At 55.9% G+C, this 23,361-nt stretch overlaps 1 protein-coding gene across 2 annotated transcripts in view; it reads left to right on the top strand.

The window, feature by feature from the left end:
• The window catches only part of PRR12 (proline rich 12), a 35,708-nt gene that overhangs the window by 3,448 nt on the left and 8,899 nt on the right, over window positions 1–23,361 (top strand). Inside the window, exons 4-13 of one of the 2 annotated variants that reach the window (XM_043598525.1) lie at window positions 60–3,376; window positions 3,922–4,582; window positions 7,139–7,530; window positions 15,001–15,117; window positions 15,372–15,505; window positions 15,813–16,285; window positions 21,546–21,671; window positions 21,779–21,876; window positions 22,988–23,134; window positions 23,232–23,327. In XM_043598525.1, coding sequence (XP_043454460.1) covers window positions 60–3,376; window positions 3,922–4,582; window positions 7,139–7,530; window positions 15,001–15,117; window positions 15,372–15,505; window positions 15,813–16,285; window positions 21,546–21,671; window positions 21,779–21,876; window positions 22,988–23,134; window positions 23,232–23,327 — 5,561 coding nt within the window. The remainder of the gene's footprint in view (window positions 1–59; window positions 3,377–3,921; window positions 4,583–7,138; window positions 7,531–15,000; window positions 15,118–15,371; window positions 15,506–15,812; window positions 16,286–21,545; window positions 21,672–21,778; window positions 21,877–22,987; window positions 23,135–23,231; window positions 23,328–23,361) is intronic. The other variant, XM_043598526.1, reaches the window with a different exon arrangement.

Genomic DNA, 23,361 nt, shown 5'->3' with positions numbered 1-23,361 from the left:
GCCAGGGTGGGGCTGGCATGTGGTCCGCCCTGACCTGTGGTCTTCTCCGTCATCCCTAGCCATGCACACGCCAGGCCCCACGGAGCTCTTCATTTCGGGCGCCCTGCCGGGTTCCAGCACCTTTCCATCCTCCTCTGCCCTGTCGGCCTACCAGCACCCGGCTTCCTTCGGCAGCCGCCCCTTTCCAGTGCCCTCGTCCCTCAGCCTTCAAGATCCCCCATTCAGTCCCCCAGCTAACGGGCTCCTGTCCCCTCATGATGTGTTGCACCTAAAGCCCTCGCAAGCACCCACGGTGCCATCCTCGCTGGGCTTCGAGCGCCTGGCAGGGGGCGGTGTCCTGGGGCCTGCTGGTCTCGGCCCGGCCCAGACCCCTCCTTACCGCCCTGGCCCTCCTGACCCACCCCCACCCCCCCGCCACCTCCCGACTCAGTTCAACCTGCTGGCTTCCTCTTCCGCTGCTGCCGCTGCCGCCGAGCAATCTTCCCCACAGCTCTACAACTTCTCGGGTGCTGCCCCGGGCCCCCCGCCACCCGAGCGGGCCCTGCCCCGCCAGGACACCGTCATCAAGCACTACCAGCGGCCGGCAAGTGCACAGCCCCCGCCGCCCCCGCCACCAGCCCACGCCCTCCAGCATTACCTGAGCTGTGGAGGCAGCTACTCCTCCATGGGCCACAGGGCTAACCTGGCCTGTAGCCCCCTGGGCGGCGGGGAGCCCTCCCCTGGTGCTGGCGAGCCTAGCAAGGCTGGGCCCAGCGGAGCCACGGCTGGAGCATCGGGCCGGGCTGCAGGCCCAGAGGCGGCTGGAGGAGGTGGGGCTGCGGGTGGCGGTGGAGGTTACCGCCCCATCATTCAGTCGCCCGGTTACAAGACAGGCAAAGGCGGTTATGGAGCAGCTGCGGGTGCTGCCAACAGGCCCCCCCCGCCCCGTTCAACCGCCACGCCCAAATGCCAGAGTCTGGGTGGGCCAGCAGCAGCCTATGCCACTGGGAAGGCCTCTGGGGCTGGCGGGGCCGGGGGCCAAGCCTATTCCCCTGGACAGCCCCAAGGGCTTCTAGGACCCCAGGCCTACGGGCAAGGGTTTGGAGGGGGTCAAGCACAGGACTTGAGCAAAGGCCCTAGCTACTCAGGGGGGCCCCCACAGCCCCCCAGTGGCCCCCCGCCTCCTGGCCTAGCCACGTGTCAGAGCTACTCCCCGGATCAGCTGCAGGGGCAGCTGTATGGGGTTCAGGGTGAGCCATACCCCGGGCCAGCTGCCCATTCCCAGGGGCTGCCCACAGCCAGCCCCTCGCTCAGCTACAGTACTGGCCATTCCCCGGCGCTCTCGGGTCACGGAGGTGGCTGGGGGCCCAGCTCCCTGGGGGGTGGCGGCGAGGCCAGCCCTTCTCACATCATCCGCCCACTGCAGTCGCCGCCTGCCCCCGGCCGCCCGCCTGGAGTCGGCTCTCCGGGAGCCCCTGGCAAATACCTGAGTTCCGTCTTGGCCTCGGCCCCTTTCCTGGCGCCTCCGGGAGCCGGCAGCTATGCAGCCGGAGCAGGTGGCTACAAAGGCAAAGGGGATGGCTCGGAGCTGCTGGCTGGCCCCGGCGGGCCTCCTGCCGAGCGCACGGAAGATGAGGAATTCCTCATCCAGCATCTCCTACAGGCACCCAGCCCCCCGCGGACCTCAGGGGCAGACGGCTTGGTGGGTGAAGATGGGGCAGCGGATGCCTCCAAGGGACTTGGGGGTAGTGGTGGGGCCGGGGGTCCACCGGGCACACCCTACGAGCTGGCCAAGGAAGACCCCCAGAGGTATCACCTGCAGAGTGTCATCCGGACGAGTGCCAGCCTCGACGAGGGTGCCACAGCAGCCCTGGAGCTGGGCCTGGGGAGGCTGAAGGAGAAGAAGAAAGGGCCGGAACGAGGTGGCGAGACACCTGAGGGGCTGGCCACCTCAGTGGTCCACTATGGGGCAGGTGCCAAGGAGCTGGGGGCCTTTCTCCAAAAGAGCCCGCCGCCCCCACCTCCCACGGCTCAGCCTGCCCAGCCCACACCCCACGGCCTCCTCCTGGAGGCCGGGGGCCCTGACCTCCCACTGGTGCTGCCTCCGCCTCCCCCACCACAACTGCTCCCTTCTGTCCTTAGCCACGCCCCCAGCCCCTCTCCCAGTGCCCCCAAGGTTGGCGTTCATCTCCTTGAGCCAGCCACCCGTGATGGGGCGCCCCAGGCGCCCCCGCCGCCGCCCCCACCTCCGCCACCCATGCCCCTCCAGCTTGAGGCCCACCTCCGAAGCCACGGCCTGGAGCCTGGTGCCCCCAGCCCCCGCCTGCGACCCGAGGAGAGTCTGGAGCCCCCAGGCGCTATGCAGGAGTTGCTTGGGGCCCTGGAGCCACTGCCCCCAGGGCCTGGTGACACTGGCGTAGGCCCACCTAATACCGAGGGCAAGGATCCCTCAGGTGCCTACCGCAGCCCCAGCCCGCAAGGCACAAAGGCCCCCCGCTTTGTGCCACTCACGTCCATCTGTTTTCCTGACTCCTTGCTCCAAGACGAGGAGCGCAGCTTCTTCCCCACCATGGAGGAGATGTTCGGCGGAGGGGCGGCAGACGACTATGGCAAGGCCGGGCCGCCTGAGGACGAGGGTGACCCCAAGGCGGGGACTGGGCCGCCTCCGGGCCCCCCTGCCTATGATCCCTATGGGCCCTACTGCCCTAGCCGGGCGTCTGGAGCTGGGCCTGAGACGCCGGGCCTGGGCCTGGACCCCAACAAACCGCCTGAGCTGCCCTCCACGGTCAATGCTGAGCCTCTGGGCCTGATCCAGAGTGGGCCACACCAGGCGGCCCCGCCACCCCCGCCTCCCCCTCCACCGCCGCCACCTGCCTCCGAGCCCAAGGGAGGCTTGACCTCACCCATCTTCTGCTCTACCAAGCCAAAGAAGCTGCTCAAGACGTCCTCCTTCCACCTGCTACGGCGCCGCGACCCGCCCTTCCAGACGCCCAAGAAGTTGTACGCCCAGGAGTACGAGTTTGAGGCGGATGAGGACAAGGCCGATGTGCCCGCTGATATCCGCCTCAACCCTCGGCGCCTGCCCGACCTGGTGTCCAGCTGCCGTTCCCGCCCGGCCCTTTCACCCCTGGGTGACATCGACTTCTGTCCACCCAACCCAGGCCCCGATGGCCCCAGGCGCCGTGGCCGCAAGCCGACAAAGGCCAAGCGGGATGGCCCACCCCGGCCCCGGGGTAGGCCCCGGATCCGCCCGCTGGAGGTCCCCACCACTGCTGGGCCAGCCTCAGCCTCCACACCCACTGATGGAGCCAAGAAACCTCGGGGCCGGGGCCGTGGTCGGGGCAGGAAGGCCGAGGAGGTAGGGGGCACACGGCTGGAGCCCCTGAAGCCACTTAAGGTGAGGGGGACTGGGGTCTGGATGGCTTAAGTTTTCAAGAAAGCGGAGGGTTGGGGCCACGGTTGAGGTTCTGGGGCGTGATGGGGGCTGTGGTTTATGTTCCTGAAACTTGTGAGGAAATGCATCTCTGGGCTGGGATTCCAGGCTTCCACTGTTGGAGGGATCTGAGAATGGACACGTTGGGGTCTGGAGGGAGGGAGGTACAGGGTATTGGAGCTTAGGTTCTTAGGTGCTAGGTCTTAAAGGACCAGCGATCGGGGGTTCCTAGATTCCTGCGTCTTGGGGGTGCGGGTGGAGGGTCTGGAGATTGGGCTCCTGGGCTGTAAGCAAAGGAAGATCAGGGAGCATCGAGGGAGGAACTCCAGTCCTGTTCTGGAATCAGAAGGGGTCTGTGGGCTTGAATTCTAGAGTTCTACAGGCTGAAAGTGGGAATTTGACCTGGGTCTTAAGTGAGGGTTGGGGGCCTGTGCTCCTGCTTCTGATGGGGGAGGGGACTTGGGGTCCCAGATCCGTGGGTCCTGACTCCCCATCGCCCCAATATCTAGATCAAGCTGTCTGTGCCCAAGGCCGGTGAGGGTCTGGGAGCCTCGTCAGGCGACGCTGTATCCGGCGCTGACCACAACAGCCTGGACTCCAGCCTGACTCGGGAGAAGATTGAGGCCAAGATCAAGGAGGTGGAAGAAAAGCAGCCAGAGATGAAGTCCGGCTTCATGGCCTCCTTCCTGGACTTCCTCAAGTCAGGCAAGCGTCATCCGCCACTCTATCAGGCCGGCCTGACGCCCCCACTCAGCCCCCCCAAGAGCGTGCCGCCCTCTGTGCCGGCCCGGGGCCTGCAGCCCCAGCCCCCTGCCGCCCCCACTGTGCCACACCCCCCGCCTGCCGGCGCCTTCGGGCTGGGGGGCGCACTGGAGGCGGCCGAGAGCGAGGGGCTAGGGCTGGGCTGCCCTTCGCCCTGCAAACGGCTGGACGAGGAGCTGAAGCGCAACCTGGAGACGCTGCCCTCCTTCTCCTCGGACGAAGAAGACTCTGTGGCCAAGAACCGGGACCTGCAGGAGAGCATCTCCTCAGCCATCTCTGCTCTTGATGACCCACCCCTCGCTGGGCCTAAGGACACTTCCACCCCAGATGTGCCCTCCTTGGCAACTGAGGCTTCAGTGCCAGGGCCTCCCCCACTCCCGGGGCTCCCTAGCAGCAATGGCACACCCGGTGAGCTCGGGGATGATGGTTTGGGGGCGGGAAGGGGCTTTCCTGTTGTTCAGGTCACAGGGTACAGTTGTGCAGGTTGTGCACTGTTTAAGGGACATTGTTCACGTAGATGAAGTAGATTCTCTTGTTTACGGAAGTAACTTGTTAATCGAGGGCAAACAGGTGTTTTTAGTAAGAAAGGTAGCATTTTCTAATTTGCCCACAGATGCTAAGTGGGCTAAGGGGCCCCAAGGTGGGCACTGGAGGATGTGGGAAATGGGGCAGGTTATAAGTGATAGGGACAGGTGGGTGACAGGGTACTGAGAGAGCTTTTAAAACTGGTGAGGCTATGGGATCTGAGAAGGAGCTGGGATTTAGAGATGTATGGCAAAGGACAGAAACGTATCTGGGGGTAGGGAGAGACTTGGGGAGGGTAGTTGAAAGAGACTGGAACATTGACTAGTTGGGTCTCATGGAGGGGGGGGCAGGAGGGAAAGGCTGGGGGTATGGCAGGGTCTGGATGGTGTTCTGTCCTGGGAGAGGCTTTGGGCAAATTTTAAGGTGCTTCACTGGAGAGGGAATGAAGGCGTTGATTTGGAGGAAGGCAGCGGGGGCAGTTCATGAGGGTTTGAGGGTTCAGAGGTGTCCTAGGGAAGGGAGAGCACTTCTAGGGGGTTGCAGAAGAGTGGGAAATGGAGAGGGAGGCTGAAGGGCAGAGGTGAGAAGAAATGCCGGGGGCTTCTGAACAAACAGAGTGTCAGGGTTCGCTGAAATGGGAGCGAGTATTGGGGTTCAAGAACCTTGGAAGCCTCATAGCTCAGGACACGGCTTGAGAGGAAGCAGTTTTAGGCATCAGGAGGGATTTTAAGGCAGTAGAGGGGGCCGTTAGAAAAGCCCTTGGAGAGTTCAGTGGGAAGTGGAGGGCATTAATGATCTTGAGAGTACAGAGCAGTCTGAGGGAAGGGCAGGGAGAGCTTGGGGGGGGAGGAGGACAAGACCCCCTGAGCAGGAAATGAGGAGGAAGAGGTGCAGAGTGGATGCTTGGGGAATTGGGACGGAAGGTGGAAGATGGGAGGTGAGAGCCAGCAAGGGCTTTGAGGCAACTGAGCGGTGTTTCTGGACTCAAATGGGCATGAGGCGTGGGAAATGGGTTTCAGGGGCTCAGAAGGTCCTCTGGGGCTGGGAAGGGGGTCTCCTGGAGGGACTTTGACCTAGCAGAAGGGCTTTGGGGGAGTTGAACTGTTGGCATTGGAAGGGACGTTCCGGAACAAGAGAAGAGGTGCAAGGGCTGGTGAATGGCATTTGGGAACTAGGAGCCACGTCAGGGCAGGGCAAGGAGCTTTGGAGGGACTTGGGGTGAGGGCAAGGGGGAGATGGACTGGGGTTGGAGACCGTTGAAGGATGAGGAAGGGTCTGTGGTGAGACAAGAGAGGACTGATTTTTTGTTTTTTAATGTTTATGTGTTTAGAGTGTACGTGCAGGCAAGCAAGGGTGTGGGGGCAAAGAGAGAGAAGGAGAGAGAATCCAGCAGGCTCTGCAATGTCAGCGCAGAGCCCGGTGCAAGGCTCGATCCCATGAACTGTGAGATCCTGACCTGAGCGGAAATCAGGAGTCAGATACTTAACTGACTGAGCCACCCACGTGTCCCCAGAGAGGACTGGTTTTAATGGGGAGTTGGGGCGGGCGGACATTGAGTAATGCTACAATATAAGGGACAGAAGGGGAGAGTATTTAGAGACTGGGAAGAGGGGTGGGGAGAGAGCACCACGTTTGGGTGGGAAGGGTTATTAGGACACTGGAGAGAGAAGTTAAGGGAATAGTCTTCCTTTGGCCTCCTCAGGCAGAGGTGGGTATTAAAAGTCCCAGAGCGGGGCGCCTGGGTGGCTCAGTCCGTTAAGCGTCCAACTTCGGCTCAGGTCATGATCTCACAGCTCATGAGTTCGAGGCCCTGCATTGGGCTCTGTGCTGACAGCTCAGAGCCCGGAGCCTGCTTGGCATTCTGTGTCTCCCTCTCTCTGCCCCTCCCCCGCTCGCCCACACGCTCGCGCTCGCTCTCTCTCTCTCTCTCTCTCTCTCTCTCAAAAATAAATAAAAAATCATTAAAAAATAAATAGAAGTCCAGGAGGGGAAGGGCACCTGACTGGCTCAGTCTGTGCAGCAGGAGACTCTTGGTCTCAGGGGTGTGGGTTCCAGTCCCATCTCGGGTGTAGAGATTACATAAAAATCTGGAAAAAAAATAACAAGGAAAGTCGGGGAGGGGACAGGCGACAGGTAAGCAGCCTCAGGAGCCCTGATTAGGAGGAAGGGCAAGAGCAGAAGAATAACAAGTGGAGGTGAGCGGGATTTGCAGCAGAGATGGGTGTTAGGGTGCTCGGTGGAGAACAGTTCCCGTTGATCAGGAGGGATGTGGGGGTGCACAGCAGGAAGGGGGCTGGCTGTGTTGGGACGCTGGAGAGGAGGGCGGGGGCTGATACTGATTGACAGTGACAGCGGCCTTGAGGGACCTGCGCGGTGAGGGCCGAGGGGGCCTCGCGGTGCCGGTGCTGTAGTCCGCCCTGACGCCCCTCTCGCCCCCAGAGCCCCCGCTGCTGGAGGAGAAGCCCCCGCCCTCGCCGCCCCCCGCCCCGACGCCGCAGCCACCGCCGCCGCCACCCCCACCGCCGGCCTTGCCCTCGCCGCCCCCGCTGGTGGCCCCCGCGCCCAGCTCGCCGCCCGCCCCGCCGCCCCTTCCCTCGCCGCCCGCCCCGCCCCCGCCCCCGCCGGCCGCCCCCGTGCCGGAGGAGCCCCCTGCCCCGTCCCCCGAGGAGCCCGAGCCTCCGGACGCCCGGCCCCTGCACTTGGCCAAGAAGCAGGAGACGGCAGCCGTGTGCGGGGAGACGGACGAGGAGGCGGGCGAGAGCGGCGGGGAGGGCATCTTCCGGGAGCGCGACGAATTCGTCATCCGCGCCGAGGACATCCCTTCCCTCAAGGTGAGTCTCCGGCATGGCACGCTGGGCCCGGGGGTTTGGTCCCTCAGCGGCTATGGAATGCCTGCCGGGTGACAGGCCCCGAAACCACAGGCCGATGGGGGCAGAACATCCAGAGGACATGCGGGGCTCTGAGATGCGGGGGGCGTGTGTGTCCCATAAAGGAGAGCGATGGTTAACATTTATTGCAGGTATTGTGGGGGCTGGGGTTCCAGGAGGCAGGTCCTGGTCTCGGTAAAGCTTCTAATTTAATGGCACAAGCCAAGAGAGTGGTGACTTGGCGAGGTATGCCGTGTTGGTGGACGCGTGTGGAATCGACAGAATATGCCTGTGAATGCGCGCGCACGCCGAGGTAGCCTGTAAATTGAGTAGCCAATGATTGGGAGCGTGAGGCCACATCTTAAACACTTTATGCAGATCGCCGCATTCACTGCTCCCAGTTACGCTACTCCAGAGGTTGGCAAACTGGCCTGGATGGGCCAAGTGCAGCCCACGACCTCTTCCTATAAATAACGTTTTATTGGCACCCAGCCATGCCCAGACGTTTCCAAATCCTCTAGCGCCCATAGCGCGGCGGGGTGAGATGGTTGAGGCAGAGGCTAGCTGACCCACAAAGCCAAGAATCTTTCTTTTCTGCTCCATGACGGAAAAAGTTTGCCGATCTCTGCTCCACTCGGTTCATGGGACAGATAGGTTTGGACCAGAGGATTAATAGCAGGGGTGCTTGGTGAGGGTAGGTGACTTCAGGTGCTCGTGCAGTGCGTCTCCCAGAACAGGAGACTGAGCAAGTGCTTGGTGGGTCAGCAAGCCATGGTTCCCTTGATGGTGACCCTGAAGACTAAGCTCCTTCTTCATATTAGTCACTGTCACGGACTGGGTATTGATTACGGGGCCAGGAACACGTGTGGCCCTTCACGTACGTCATCGCGTTTAATTTAATCTCGGGTGTTGTTTCTTCAGACGGAGACGTTGCGGGATGAATTAATTATAAGGTTAATAACTCGTGTTATGCTTTATTATCTCGTGTACTTTGGGAGATGAACTTAATGTGTTATTTACAGTCTTATCTTTATTTTTATTTATTTTATTTTTTAAGTTTTTTTTTTTTTTTTTTTTAGTATGAAATTTATTGTCAAATCGGTTTCCATACAACACCCAGTGCTCATCCCAGCAGGTGCCCTCCTCAATACCCGTCACCCACCCACCCCTCCCTCCCACCCCCCATCAACCCTCAGTTTGTTCTCAGTTTTTAAGAGTCTCTTATGCTTTGGCTCCCTCCCTCTCTAACCATTTTTTTTTTCCCTTCCCCTCCCCCATGGTCTTCTGTTAAGTTTCTCAGGATCCACATAGGAGTGAAAACATATGGTATCTGTCTTTCTCTGTATGACTTATTTCACTTAGCATAACGCTCTCCCGTTCCATCCACGTTGATACAAAAGGCCAGATTTCATTTCTTTCTCATTGCCACGTAGTATTCCATTGTGTATATAAACCACAGTTTCTTTATCCATTCGTCAGTTGGTGGACATTTAGGCTTTTTCCATAATTTAGCTATTGTTGAGAGTGTAGTCTTATTTTTAGTCGTTTTTTTTTTTTTAAGTTATTTTAAGAGAGAACAAGTGGGGGAGGGGCAGAGAGGGGGGGGAGAGAGAGAGAGAGAGAGAGAGAGAGAGAAAGAGAGAAAGAGAATCTCAAGCAGACTCCATGATGTCAGCACAGAGCCCGATGAGGGGCTTGATCTCACAAACCCCGGATCAAGACCTGAGCCGAAATCGAGAGTCAGACACGGGGGCACCTGGGTGGCTCAGTCATTTAGCATCTGACTTCGGCTCAGGTCATGACCTCATGGTTCGTGAGTTTGAGTCCACATTGGGTGAGCCCCCATTTCTCTCTCTCTTTCTCTCTCCCTCTGTCCCTCCTGGGATTCTCTCTCTCTCTCTCCCTGCCCCTCGCTCACTTGAGCCCTCTCTCTGAAAAAAAAAAAAAAAAAAGAAAGGTCAGACGCTTAACCCACTGAGCCACTCAGGTGCCCCCACAGAATTTAGTTTGATCTTTTTTTCTTAATTGTGGTAGCCTGTATATACCATGACATTTGTCATTCTAACCATTTAAAAAAATATTTTTTTTTAATGTTTATTTATTTTTGAGACAGAGAGAGACAGAGCATGAACGGGGAGGGTCAGAGAGAGGGAGACACAGAATCTGAAACGGGCTCCAGGCTCTGAGCCGTCAGCACAGAGCCCGACGTGGGGCTCGAACTCACAGACCGCGAGATCATGACCTGAGCCGAAGTCGGCCGCTTAACCGACTGAGCCACCCAGGCGGCCCGTCATTCTAACCATTTTTAAGCGTACGATTCGGTGGCATTAGGTGCATTCACATCGTTATGTAACTATCGCCATTGTCTGTCTCCAAGTTTTATATTCGTAATTCTCCTTCACGATAGGGATTGCTAGCCCTGTTTTACAGGGAAGGAAACTGAGGCGTAGAGTGGTACAGTAGCCTTCCTAGACTTTCATGGTTGGGGACTGACGCCAGCTCTGTTGGCCCCAGGAGCCTGGGCTCTCAGTACCAGATTCAGCCTTTCTCTGTCCATTCTGTCAAACATTGACAGTGACAGCGGCGGCGGATGCTGCTGGGCGCCCCGCACTGGGCCAGAATAACAGAGCTTTTACAGATGAGGAAGTTCACGTTCAGAGAGAGGGACTCGTTCGGCTGGTGGGTGCCGAGCCGGGATAGGAGCCACGGCTTTCTGACACCACCTCCCAGCTGGCACGGGGCCGGGCAAGGATTCAGATGCTTAAAATACAACACGAGTGTGCATTACAATGGGGGACACACAGCCCCAGGACTGAACCACTCATGCAGACACCGGAGACTCGTTTGTGTGCTTGGAGTCGGGGCAGGCTGGTGGCATCGTTACTGAGAGCCCAGCTTTGGCGTTAACCTGACAGGCTTAAATCTCAGCCACTTCTGGGCTGGGCTGGTGTTGACCCTTCCTGACCCTCCGTTTCCTCATTTCCTCCTTCAGGTAATGGGAGGATCCAGGCATTAATGCTTCCCTGGGGCTTTATGGAACCGGGGGTGGCACACAGTAGGTGTCCTAAAACTTTCGCTTCTGTTACCCATCTCAGTGCTCTTGGGCAAACCTAGTGCAGAGCTTGGGTAACTTTTTCCGTGAAGGGCCAGCCAATAAATACTTCGGGCTTTGCAGGTCAGAGGGTTTCTGCTACATATTCTTGTTTTGTTTTGTTCACAATCCTTTAAAAATTAGGAACCATTTTTAGCTGGTGGGTGTGTAAAAATGGGCAACAGGCCACTGGTCGAGAACAATGATAGTCCAGTAGAAATATCAGTGAACCATATACGTCATTTTAAACTTTCTCGTATCCAGGGATGCCTGGGTGGCTCAGTCGGTTAAGCGTTCCGACTTCAGCTTAGGTCGTGATCTCCCGGTTTGTGAGTTTGAGCCCCGCGTTGGGCCCTGTGCTGACGGCTCGGAGCCTGGAGCCGGAGCCCGGAGCCTGGTTTGGATTCTGTGTCTCCCTATGCCTGTTCCTCCCTGCTCGTGCTCTGTCTCCCTCTCTCTCAAAAATAAATAAACATTTTTAAAAAATTTAAAAATAAGCTTTCTTGTACCCACACTTAAAAGATAGGGGAGCTGGCTTAATGAGTAGAGCACATGACTTTTTTTTTTTTTTTTTTAAGTTTATTTATTTAAGAGAGAGCTCAAGCTGGAGAGGGACAGAGAGAGAGGGACAGAGGGAATCCCGAGCAGGTTCCGCGCTGTCAGCATGGAGCCCAACATGGGACTTGAACCCACAAACTGCGAGATCATGACCTGAGCTTGAAGCCGAGAGTCAGACTCTTAACTGACTAAGCCCCCCAGAGGCCCCGAGCACTGGACTCTTGATCTCAACAGTTGTGAGTTCAAGCCCCATGCTGGGCGTGGAGCCTTCTTAAAAAACAAACAAACAAGTTCAAAGATGGGTGAGATTGGCCACATTGTATTTTCTGTAACAGTGTATTTAAAGCCATCATTTCAGAATGTCATTAACATAGAAAAAGCTCCTGACATGTTTTACAGTTTTCCCATATCAAGTCTTTGACACCCAGTGTGTATTTTACACTTGTGGACCGTACTCGGGGCAGCTGAATTAGAAAGTGCGGGGTTAGCCCCCTTCCGTGCCTCAGCTTCCCCATCTCTAAAATGAGAGTGAAAATATTAACTCCCAGTTCTCGGGGATGTGGAAGATTTAGCAGGATGTAGACCCTGAGCACGGTAAGAGTTTATGGGGTAGAGAAATGTACGGGGAAGGGCGGTCCGGGTGGAGGTAGCAGGGTGCAAAGCTCGTGTCATGAGCAAAAATGCGTTGTCCTTGTGGCTCAAGGGGTTGAGTGGCTGGAAGTGAGTGCCAAGGCTGGGAAGGTGAGCCAGGGGCCGGGTTATGCTGGAGTGAGATCAACGGGCGCCTGCTTGAGACTCCTCTCTGGGTTTTCCGGCAGCTGCTAGGGCTTCTTGCCAGCAGGGAGGTGGCTGGGGAGATGTCTAGGCCTGATGGCAGTCTGTCCACCACCTCAGTCCTGTGACCCTGATTCCCTGTTAACTGACCATAAAGCTTTCTTATTCCCACCCTGCTAGGTGTTTCTGGCTCGTTCTCATCTTGCTGCTTGCTTCCTGCCCTGGTCTCTGCTTGTCAGAGTTCAGATTCCCAAAAGAGAATCTGATTGGTCCAGCTCTGCATTTGGGGCCAAGATGATTTGCTTCCTGATTGGCTGCCTGGTTAGGTCTCCTCCAATCGGCTCTGGCTTCCATCGGGCAGGGGCAGGGGCTTTGGGCATGTTGGCTTCCCTAATAAGGGGAAGTGGGTGTGGTCAGTGATCCCATAGACATGAGGAGAGGCAGGAAGGACAGCCTGGGGACTGACTGGCCCTGATTGGAGATCAGGCAAGGATGATACCAGGGATTGGGCACGATGGTGGCAGGGAGGCAGAGAGGTTTTGGGAAAGACACCAAACTCGACTGGGATGTGGTGAGCCAGGGGACCTGCGTCCAATGAGAGAATCAATCGACTCAGAAGAGGTAGATTAGGTAGTGGGAGGAGACTGAGGAGGGGGTGGGCTCCCCCCCCCCCCCCCCCCCCCGGGTGGGAAGGATGCTCTGATGACTTCTGAGAACTTCATATTCACATTGAGAGGGGAAAAGGCACCCCTGATGGGGGGCACTGCATATGCAAAAATCTGGGGGTCAGAAAGTCTGGGGTTCATCTGCTGAACTCTGAGGGGTCTGGATAGCGTGCTGGGCAGGGGCTGGAGAAGAAAAAGGAAACTAAGGCAAAGTTTCGCTGTGCCAGACTGTGGAGCTTGCACTGGGGGCCCTACAGGGGTTTGGAGCTGAGCAGGATGTGGTCTGAAAGGAACTTTTCAATCCTTGGGCCTCTGACCTGGCTTCCCAAGGTCACCGAGAGGAAAGACTGGGAACCACCTAGCAGCCTGGGAAAAAGGACTTGGGGCCAGGACCCTGGCATCCTTGTCTCATCCTGCCTCTTGTAATTTTAAGCCGAGAGCATTTTGAGACCTCATTTTCATCAGGTTATTGTAATCCCTTTTTTGCACTCCCCTAGCTGATCTGAGGGACACAAAAAATCACGGAGGTGAGGGGCGCCTGGGCAGCTCAGTCACTTGAGCGTCTGACTTCCGCTCAGGTCATGATCTCACGGTCTGTGAGCTCAAGCCCCGTGTCGGGCTCTGTGCTGACAGCTCAGAGCCTGGAGCCTGCTTTGGATTCTGTGTCTCCTTCTCTCTCTGCTCCTCCCCTTCTCATGCTTTGTCTCTCTCTCAAAAATAAATAAACATTAAATTTTTTTTTTTTTTTAATTGTGGAGGTGAAAACAACTAACTCCAACTAAGAGTGGGTAGTAGATAGCTTGGCACACCAACGCCAGTATTACAGCTGCTGCCAGTGCCAGACATCATTAATTGATCTCAGCACTTCTCCGGCCATGCCTGGCTTTCAGGGCAGCCATGACCAATCAATTGGAGTTACCATCTGTATCCTGTTTATCACTTGAGTATGGATTCTTCGAACGCAAGGACTACCTTTCGTGGCTCTCTGGGTTATCACAATACCCGGTGCACATTTCCCGTAGCGTCCGTATTCTTATCTTTTTTTTTTTAATGTTTATTTTTGCAAGGGGAGGGGAGTGGCAGAGAGAGAGGGAGCCACAGACTCGACTCCAGGCTCTGAACTGTCAGAACAGAGCCCAAAGCGGGGCTCGAACCCACGAGCCATGAGATAACCTGAGCCGAAGTCAGACGTTCAACCGACTGAGCCACCCAGGCGCCTCCCGTGTTCTTATGTAGTCTGTTAGCTGCTTTCTTCTAGACGCACAACTGTCACACATGCTGTCCTGTGTCATTGCACGGTCCCCCTCATAGAAGACATTGTCCATCCGGGACTCATTTAGGTATCCCCTCTTCCAGGAAGCGTTCTTGGATTCAGATTGCATGTGAGGTCCTTATTTTTTTCTTAAAAAAATTTTTTTTAATGTTTATTTATTTTTGAGAGAGACAGAGACAGAGTGTGAGTGGGGCAGAGGCAGAGAGAAAGGGAGACAGAATCCGGAGCAGGCTCCAGGCTCTGAGCAAGCTGTCAGCACAGAGCCTGACGCGGGGCTCAAACCCACAGACCACGAGGGCGTCTGCCATTAACACGTTTATTGCTCGGTGCTGTTATTTTTTTGTGCCCCGTCTGGTTTTCCTGCTACTGCCCTCACTCCCCCAGATTAGATACTGGGTCTGGCCCACATCCTTCAGTTTCCAGTGTCCAGCTGAGGGTCACACAAGTCTCGGCGTTGTGGAGAGGTTATCTGAGTGTGTTGGGGGCGTGGAGAAGGGGGGGCCTTACCCTCACCGTGTCTTGCCCTGTTGTCGATTCGCTGATCAAATACATGGTCTCTGGGAAACTGTCACCTGTCTGTTCTCAGCACAAGCCTCCACTGCGCCCTATTTCATTTATCGACTTGTCTATCTTGTCACTTCTCTGACAAAGACCCCATGAGAGGCGTCAGTCTTATTCGTCACTGGACCCAGGGGTCCAGTACGCTTTCTGGAAAATGGTGGGTGTGCGCTCAGGAGTCGGTCATGACGTTAAGTCGCGACAGAGGCTTATGCCATCCCACCGTGAAGTTTTTATAACCAAAACTTTGCAGCCCAAGAACCAACGGCCTTGACTGCGAGGACTGGGGTAAGCCACAGGAGGACGTGGCCAGACTCAAGCTGCCTCCCCAGGGCTGAGAACATCACACGGCCAGAAGACATCTGGCTGTCAGTGTTGGTTGATGGATGGCTTTGTCCACCTCAGTCCCTTTTCTCTTAAGCGGGTATAGAGGGAGGACATTGGGCCAGGAATTGGGGGGCAGGAAGGACAGGAACGAGGGCTGACCTTGCTGGCCTCACTGTACCCCTCCTCAGCTGGCACTGCAGACGGGGCGCGAGCCCCCACCCATCTGGCGAGTGCAGAAGGCGCTGCTGCAGAAGTTCACTCCGGAGATCAAGGACGGACAGCGGCAGTTTTGTGCCACCAGTAATGTAAGCCTGCCCGGGGGGTGGGGAGTGAGGGCTCAAGAGCCCCGGGTGGGAGTGGGGGAGGTCTGGAAGCCGGGGTCCTCCTCACGCGTGGCTGTGATTCATGCCTAGTCTCGGGTATAGTCCAGCAGGGGGGCTCCGTTTCCAGTGGCTCCTGTGGCCGCCGCGGGGGCCCTGGGTGGGGTGGGAGTCTTGGTATCCGGCTGCCTGGCTGGGGTGGACGAAGGAGTTCCTCCTGTGCCTCTTTCCCTCCATAGTATTTGGGGTATTTTGGGGACGCGAAAAACCGGTATCAGCGCCTTTATGTAAAGTTCCTGGAAAACGTCAACAAGAAGGATTATGTGAGGGTCTGTGCTCGGAAACCCTGGCATCGGCCCCCAGTGCCCGTCAGGTACCACGGGGAGCCGAGGGGCGGGCAGCTGGTGGGCAGGGTCTACAGGCATGGGGTTGGATCATTCAAGAGAAGAGGCAGAGTCAGGGAGAGTGGACACAGGGTGGGTGACAGAGACCCAGAGAGAAAGAGACTCCAGTCTGGGGCCGGGGGGGGCCAGGCAGTGACCCCGAGAGGGAACAGATGGCAAGAGGGGAAGCTGGTTCTGTGCTTAGAGCTGCTGGCGAGGCAGGGGGATTTCAAGAGGAGAATTTGGGTTTCTTAGGGGCTGCTGACTGCATACAGTCCCTTCCGTGTTCCCTTCCAGGCGCTCTGGGCAGGCCAAGGGCCCTGCGTCTTCTGGGGCCAGTTCTGCCCCGCCTCCCAAGGCGCCAGCACCACCTCCTAAGCCAGAGACCCCTGATAAGACTGTCTGTGAGAAGCCCCCAGAGCAGACGCCTGAGACAGCTGCGCCCGAGCCCCCCGCCCCTGAGAAGCCATCCCCACCTCGGCCTGTCGAGAAGGAGAAGGAGAAAGAGCGGGTGACGCGTGGGGAGCGGCCGCTACGGGGCGAGCGGAGCGCGGGCGGGCGGCAGACACGGCCTGAGCGGAGCCTCACCGCGGGCCAGCCCGCCACCTCCCGGCTGCCCAAGGCCCGGCCCACCAAGGTGAAGGCCGAGCCGCCCCCCAAGAAGAGGAAGAAGTGGCTGAAGGAGGCGGCAGGAAATGCCTCGGCGGGTGGGGGTCCACCAGGCAGCTCCTCGGACTCCGAGTCATCCCCGGGAGCACCCAGCGAGGACGGTGAGTCCCTAGGCAGCCACACAGGGCGGGTGGGGAGGCAAGAGGAAGGGAATCCGGGGCATCAGAAGGAGGCGTGGGTGAGCGCTGTCCAGAGGGCTCCGGGTGGTGTCGGTGAGACAGTGACAATAATTGAAATAATGGCAATATGTGTCAGTCACGTGGCCCCTGACTGGATGACTGCTCTGCACACGATGAATTCACTTGTTTAATTTTTGTAGCAGTGCTACAAAGTAGATACCGTTACTGCCCTCATGTACAGATGAGGAGACTGAGGCACCAGGAGCACATAACATGGCTGGGGTGTGGCATCCCACCCGAGTTGGGATGTGGCCAGTGAAGCCTCAGGCCTGTTCTTCTGTCTTAGGACAGAAATGTTATGGGGCCCCTGGCTGGCTCAGTGGGTGGAGCGTGTGACTCTTGATTTTGACGTTGTAAATTCGAGCCCTCTACGTTGCGTGTAGAGATCATTTAAGAATAAAATCCTTATTCGTTTTTATTTTTTAAATGTTTAATTTTTTTTTTTTTACCTTTATTTATTTTTGAGAGACAGAGACAGAGCACTAGTCGGAGAGGGATAGAGAGGGAGACACAGAATCCGAAGCAGGCTCCAGGCTCTGAGCCATCAGCACAGAGCCCGACGCGGGGCTCGAACTCATGAACCGTGAGATCATGACCTGAGCCCAAGTCAGACGCTTAACTGAGCAACCCAGGCGCCCCTTAAATGTTTAGTTTTGAGAGAGAGAGAGAGAGAGAGAGAGAGAACGCGTGCTAGTGGGGGAGGGGCAGAGAGAGGGAGACAGAAGATCCAAAGCGGGCTCTATGCTGACAGCGGGGAGCCTGATGAGCCGTGAGATCGTGACCTGAGCCAAAGTCAGACGTTTAACTGACCTAGCCACCCAGGCGCCCCTAAAAATAAAATCTTAAAAAAAGGAAGCAGGTCCCGAGGGCAGAGGAACATGGGGGACCAATGTCTGTCCTGGAGGCCCAGAGGTTGTGGTTTTCCCTGTGACTCGTTGTGTGACTCCAGGAAAGAGGCATCATTTCTTTATGCTATAGTGTCTTCACTTATAAAACAGATTAATGGCAGATAAAACATATAGGAGGGTACTCACCTATAGTAAAGCACCAAAGATGAGCTCCATTGCTTAGAATGATGTCTGGTTTGTGGTGACAGTAACAGCAACAAAATACACACATACACACACAGACACACACACACACACAGTAAATATAACAGCCGCCTTTTAATTGAGTGCTTACCAGGTGCCAGGCCATCGTTTTAAATATTTTACACATTGGTTTGTTTTATCTTTACACAAATCCTGAGAGGTAGGTCCTATAGAATTTTCCTCATTTTAAAGATGAGGAAACCAAGACACCAAGAGTCGATGTGACTTGCCTGAGGTCACATGTCTTTTTAGGAATAGGGCAGGGGTAGCCGTTTTAACAGAGACTAAGCGTACACACGGTTAAAGAAGAGAGAATTCTCTTTCGTCAAAGCCCTGCTGAAAGTGGGAATCTCTTGGAAAATCAGAGGCTCTTCGCAAGGTTGTCCAGGGTCCCAGTTTCCTTTCCTCTTGTCGCTCTGCCTTCCCCCAGGTCAGAGGCAGCCCAGCAGCCCCAAAAGCTGAGGTCCTGCCAGTAGGAAAGGACTCAAGGGCCAAGGAGTGAATCATTACACCTTCCTTTTAAGTGCCAGATCTGGGAGTGGCCCACATCCTACCTCTCCTGCCCCATTGGCTGGAACTCTATCACGTGCCCACACCTAGCTGCAAGGGAGGCTGGGAAATGTAGTCTTTTTTCTTTCTTTATTTTTAACTGGGCAGTGCGATGCTAAATCAGGCCAGGTGGAAGCAGTTAAAGACAGGTTGTGAAGGTGCCACAAGGGAGGAGACTTAGCAAAGGCCTAGATTTGCAGGTCTTTCCTTCCCTGGCCCTCAATTTTTTTTTTCCTTTTTCTTCAACAGCTTACAAATTTAAGTTTAACTTTAACATGCCATATAATGAACCTATTTGAAACGTATAATTCAGTGGTTTCTAGTATAGTCATAGAGTTATCCATCCATCTTGGCGATCAATTCTAGAACACTTTCAGTATCCCAAAAAGAAACCCTGTACCCCTTGGTTATCACTCCCATTTCTCCCTTCCCCCCACACCCGCAGGCCTAAGTGACCAGCTACTTACAATCTCTGGATTTGCCTTATATTACATATAAGTGGAATCACACACCACGTAGTCTTTGGTAATTGACTTCGCGCACTTCGCTAACGTTTTGAGGTTCATCCATGTTGTAGAGGTATCAGGATTTTGTTCCTGTTTGTGGCTGAATAATACTCCACTGCATGGACAGACCACATTTTATTTATCTACCGTCCAGTTGGTGGAAATTTGGATCGTTTCCACTTTTTAGCTATTGTGAATAATGCTGCTCTGAACACACGTGGACAGCTCTGAATTTTCTGAAATGGGGGGAAGTGAACTCTACACGTTTATGGGAGCCGTTTCCTTGCCAAGGGGTCAGTATGGGTCTGAGTCGGCCTCCCCTCACCTCACTCAACCAGGAGCCCCCCTCTAGGGTAGGGTAGGGTGAGTGTGACCTATGTATGGATGCCCTGAAGGCTTTGCTCAGCCCAGGAGGCCTTAGAACTAAACTAACTCTGGGTTGTCTGAGAGCGGTGAGCCTCCATGTGCTACAAGCTGATGCTGTCTCCTTTCCTGTATTCGTAGAAGTTGTAGAAAGATGCTGCAGTGACTGTCTGCTCGCTCTCTCTCTCTTTAGTCTCCTCCCCTGTAGCTTCCTTGGCCCCTTTTTGCAGATATTTATTGAGCACTTACTATGTGCCATGAACGAGGTCCCAGCAGTGAACAGAATAAACAATAATATGTGTCCTCATGGGAGCTTCCAGTCTAGCTTGGGAGAGTCCATCCGTTGGATAAACATGTTATGTAACAGAATACAAAACAATGTGAAGAATCATCAGTGTAAGGCTGGCTAGGCTTAAACGCCATTAAGTAAAAGTTTCAGTGGATGCCTGGGTGGCTCAGTCAGTTAAGCGTCCAACTCTGGCTCGGGTCGTAGTCTCACGGTTCATGGGTTTGAGCCCCGTGTTGAGCTCTGTGCTGACAGCTCAGAGCCTGGAGCCTGCTCTGGATTCTCCCCCTGCTCTCTCTCTCTCTCTCTCTCTCTCTCTCTCTTAAAAATAAACAAAGACTCGGGGCGCCTGGGTGGCGCAGTCGGTTAAGCGTCCGACTTCAGCCAGGTCACGATCTCGCGGTCTGGGAGTTCGAGCCCCGCGTCGGGCTCTGGGCTGATGGCTCAGAGCCTGGAGCCTGTTTCTGATTCTGTGTCTCCCTCTCTCTCTGCCCCTCCCCCGTTCATGCTCTGTCTCTCTCTGTCCCAAAAATAAATAAAAACGTTGAAAAAAAAATTAAAAAAAAATAAAAATAAAAAAAATAAACAAAGACTTTACAAATTTCTTGGGGCACCTGGGTGGCTCAGTCAGTTGAGCCTCCGACTTCAGCTCAGGTCATGATCTCACAGTTTGTGGGTTCGAGCCCCACATCAGGCTCTGTGCTGACCACTTGGTCAGAGCCTGGAGCCTGTTTCAGATTCTGTGTCTCCTTCTCTCTCTGCCCTTCCCCCGCTCAAGCTTTGTCTCACTCTGTTTCTCAAAAATAAATGAATGTGAAAATAAATAAACATTTAAAAATTTTTAAAAATTCTTAAAAATTAAAAAAAATAGTAGATACGTAGAAAAAAAGAAAAATGGTTTTAGTAAAGAGTATCCAGGCATTCTAGAGGGTGATGTTTTCGGGGGATGGGGGAGTCGGGGAATGCTTCTGGAAATGACACTGGAGCAGAGATCTGAGGGCAACAGGGTTGGGGTTGGGTGACTGGGAGAGAGAACATTCCAGGCTGGGCGTGTCTGGGGATCAGGAAGGAGGCCAGTGGCTGGAGCGAGTGAGTAAGAGGAGAGGGTGAGAAGTGAGGGCAGAGAAGGAACAGGACCAGACCTTGGAGGGACAAGAAGCCCAGGGCTTTGCGTTCCCACTGGAAGGATTTTACCTTGAACGAGTTAGGAGCCATGGGAGGGTTTGGGCCAAGGCCTGGGGGTCCAACTGCTGCTGCCAAGTGGTCACTCTGGCCTCTGAAACAGCTGTCCCCACGGACCTTCCATGTGGTTGAGTCAAACAGACGTTTCTCCTGCCTCTTCCTGAGGGATCTTTTAGGGCTGTTCATAGCCATCCTGCATCTTTTTTCTCCCCGACGATACTTCTTGGGTTTCATGTGAGTGTCCCTCAAGTCCTGACCTTGGCCTTGTTGTTTCACTTCTCACTTGGCAGGCTCAGCTTTCCAGTGAGCCTCACTCATTTCTTCTCCCTGGTCCCCCTCCAGACATCCCCCAAGCCTCCTCCCTCCAGATCCCACTGAGTTCCTTGTCCTAATTTCCGTGTCTCCAGGATAGCCCCACTGGCTAGGCAGTCAGAGGGCCAGATCTCCAGCCTCCAGCCTTTGCTCCCTCACGTCCACGACTGGGAAGTCCCCAGCCCTTCAGCGCTTTCCTGTAGCCCTGGCCCAGACACTGGCCCTCCTGTCTTCTTGCCCGAGATCCTGTCCTTATGGCCCTGCTACAGCATCTTTTCTTACCTGGTCCATTACCCTGACCTCTGGTATCATCCTTCCAATCCATCCCCTACCTGTCCTCAGAGGTGCCTTTCCACATTGACCCTTGCCCCTCCCCTGCTCACAGCTCTCCCATGGCTCCCTAGTACCCACCAGAAAAAGCCCCTACTCTCTCCACCTCATATTGGATGGAGGCCCTGCGAGGTCTGGCCTGCATGACCCGTGTAGTCTCAACTCCCACCTCCTCCCTCAGTCTTGCTCTTTGTGATGCGATCTCTCTGACTGGATTCACTGGTTTGGAAACCAATGATGCTGCTTCTTTAGACTTGATTGAAGCTACGCTGAACCAGACAAACGTGAAGTTCACCGGCCTGGAATGCTCTTGCCTATCAGTCAAGACTTAGCTCTTGTGTGACCTTGGACGAGCCTTCCCTGGCTTGCCAGGCTGAACTTGTTAACAATCAATGCCTGTGACTCCACCATCAGAGTACATGACGCTGGTACTTGGGGACTTTCTCCAGCGGACTGGGCGCTCCCTGTGAATCTGGGCCTGGTACTTAGAACACCGTCTGCCACACAGGCGGCCTCAAACGAAGGCGGAATAGTGAACTGAAGTCCCATCTTGTTCCCCCCAGAGCGGGCAGTACCTGGGCGTCTGTTGAAGACCCGGGCGATGCGGGAGATGTACCGGAGCTACGTGGAGATGTTGGTGAGCACAGCACTCGACCCAGACATGATCCAGGCCCTGGAGGACACGCATGGTGAGCTGAGGCCTTGGGAGAGAAGGTCCCCGACCCCTCCTTTGCACCCCCCTCCCCCCATGCATTGTGGGGCTTCGGCTCTTCTGACGCCCCTCCGGGTCTTTTAGATGAGCTATACCTCCCGCCCATGCGGAAGATCGACGGCCTCCTGAATGAGCACAAGAAGAAAGTCCTGAAGCGGCTGTCGCTGAGCCCAGCCCTCCAGGTGCTTGTGGGGCCTGGGCGGGAGGTGTCTGGGGCCCAGCAGTCATGAACGGGAGAGATGTGCACCTGTCAGCCACGGAGGAGCTCCCAGAGCATGAGGCCCTGAGCGGGGGGCACCATTCTCCGGGCTTGGCCAGGAGAAAAGTTGAGGGCAGGGCTGGCAAGAGGGAGTCTCTAGGTTCCTTGCAGGCCTGCATGGAGGGGGCTTGGAGGGTGCAGAGAGGTCATAGTGAAGGTCTGGGGTGGGCTGCTGGGAAAGCCCATCAGAGCATGGCTCTGGAGTGCAAATTTGGAGGCAAAAGGTAGACTAGGGCCTGCACCCAGGCCTTGCCGTGGGACAGTGTTAAGCGGATCCTGATGGCTTCTCTGTCATCGTAATGCGGGACTTCTTAGCACCTTAGGTTTCGGTAGTAAGTCATCTAGATGATTTTCTTTCTGGAATGGCCTAGGATTCTAGAACAGACTATTCAGGCAGCTCTGATGGGCGGGGGGGGGGGGGGGGGGGGGGGGGATGGTTGTGTGGTGCTGAGATTTGGGGGCAGATTGTTAGGGCAGCGGAATTCTGGGATGGAATGTTGGTCCGGCCTTGACATTTCTGGGCAGATACTGGTCTAATTCTGGGAATTCTGGGATGGACTTTCAGGCTGGCTCAGAAAATCCCTGGTGGGATGTTAGTCCCTCAGAAAATGCGGGATAGAGTGATAATCTGGTTCTAGAACTCCGGGTGGGATGTTATGCTAGGGTTAAAACTTCCGTGGTAATGGAATATTCTTCTGGTTTTAGAATTCTGGGGCTGCATGTCAGCCTGGCACTGGGGAATCTGGATCTTAGGCTGATTCTCAAAATGTTGAGTAGGATGTAAGGCTGGTGCTGCGAATCCCGGGTGGAACGTCAGGGGTCTCTGGGAATCTCAGGCCGGGCCACAAAGCACATTAATAAGGGTCCCCAGACAGGCGTAGGTTCCTCTGTCCTTTGAGGAGACCAAGATTCCCCAGGGATCCCCTGGTCCACAGCCTGAGGGAAACTGAGGCACCTGATGACCTGAGAACGGATGGTGGGTTTGGAGCGTGTGGGCCCAGGGCACGTCCCACTGACCGGTCGGCTTCCCGCAGGACGCCCTGCACACGTTCCCCCAGCTGCAAGTGGAGCAGAGCGGGGAGGGCTCCCCTGAGGAGGGGGCCGTGCGGCTGCGGCCGGCGGGGGAGCCCTACAACCGCAAGACGCTCAGCAAGCTCAAGAGGAGCGTGGTCCGAGCCCAGGTGGGGCCGCGGCTGGGCGGGCGGTGTGGGCGACTGGGAAGAGGAAAGGCCCCGGGCTGGGCAGTGGGGTGAGGCTTCTCCACTCTCCTCTGTCCAGGAGTTCAAAGTGGAGCTGGACAAGTCGGGATACTACACGCTCTACCACTCGCTCCACCACTATAAGTACCACACCTTCCTGCGCTGCAGGGACCAGGTAAGCCCACCTGCAGCGCCCGTTGCTCTGGGAT

The sequence above is a fragment of the Prionailurus bengalensis genome, chromosome E2 (assembly GCF_016509475.1).
Source record: "Prionailurus bengalensis isolate Pbe53 chromosome E2, Fcat_Pben_1.1_paternal_pri, whole genome shotgun sequence".
Taxonomy (NCBI): domain Eukaryota; kingdom Metazoa; phylum Chordata; class Mammalia; order Carnivora; family Felidae; genus Prionailurus; species Prionailurus bengalensis.
Note: the sequence above shows the minus strand (reverse complement) of the source record. Positions and strands in the feature narration are given on the sequence as shown.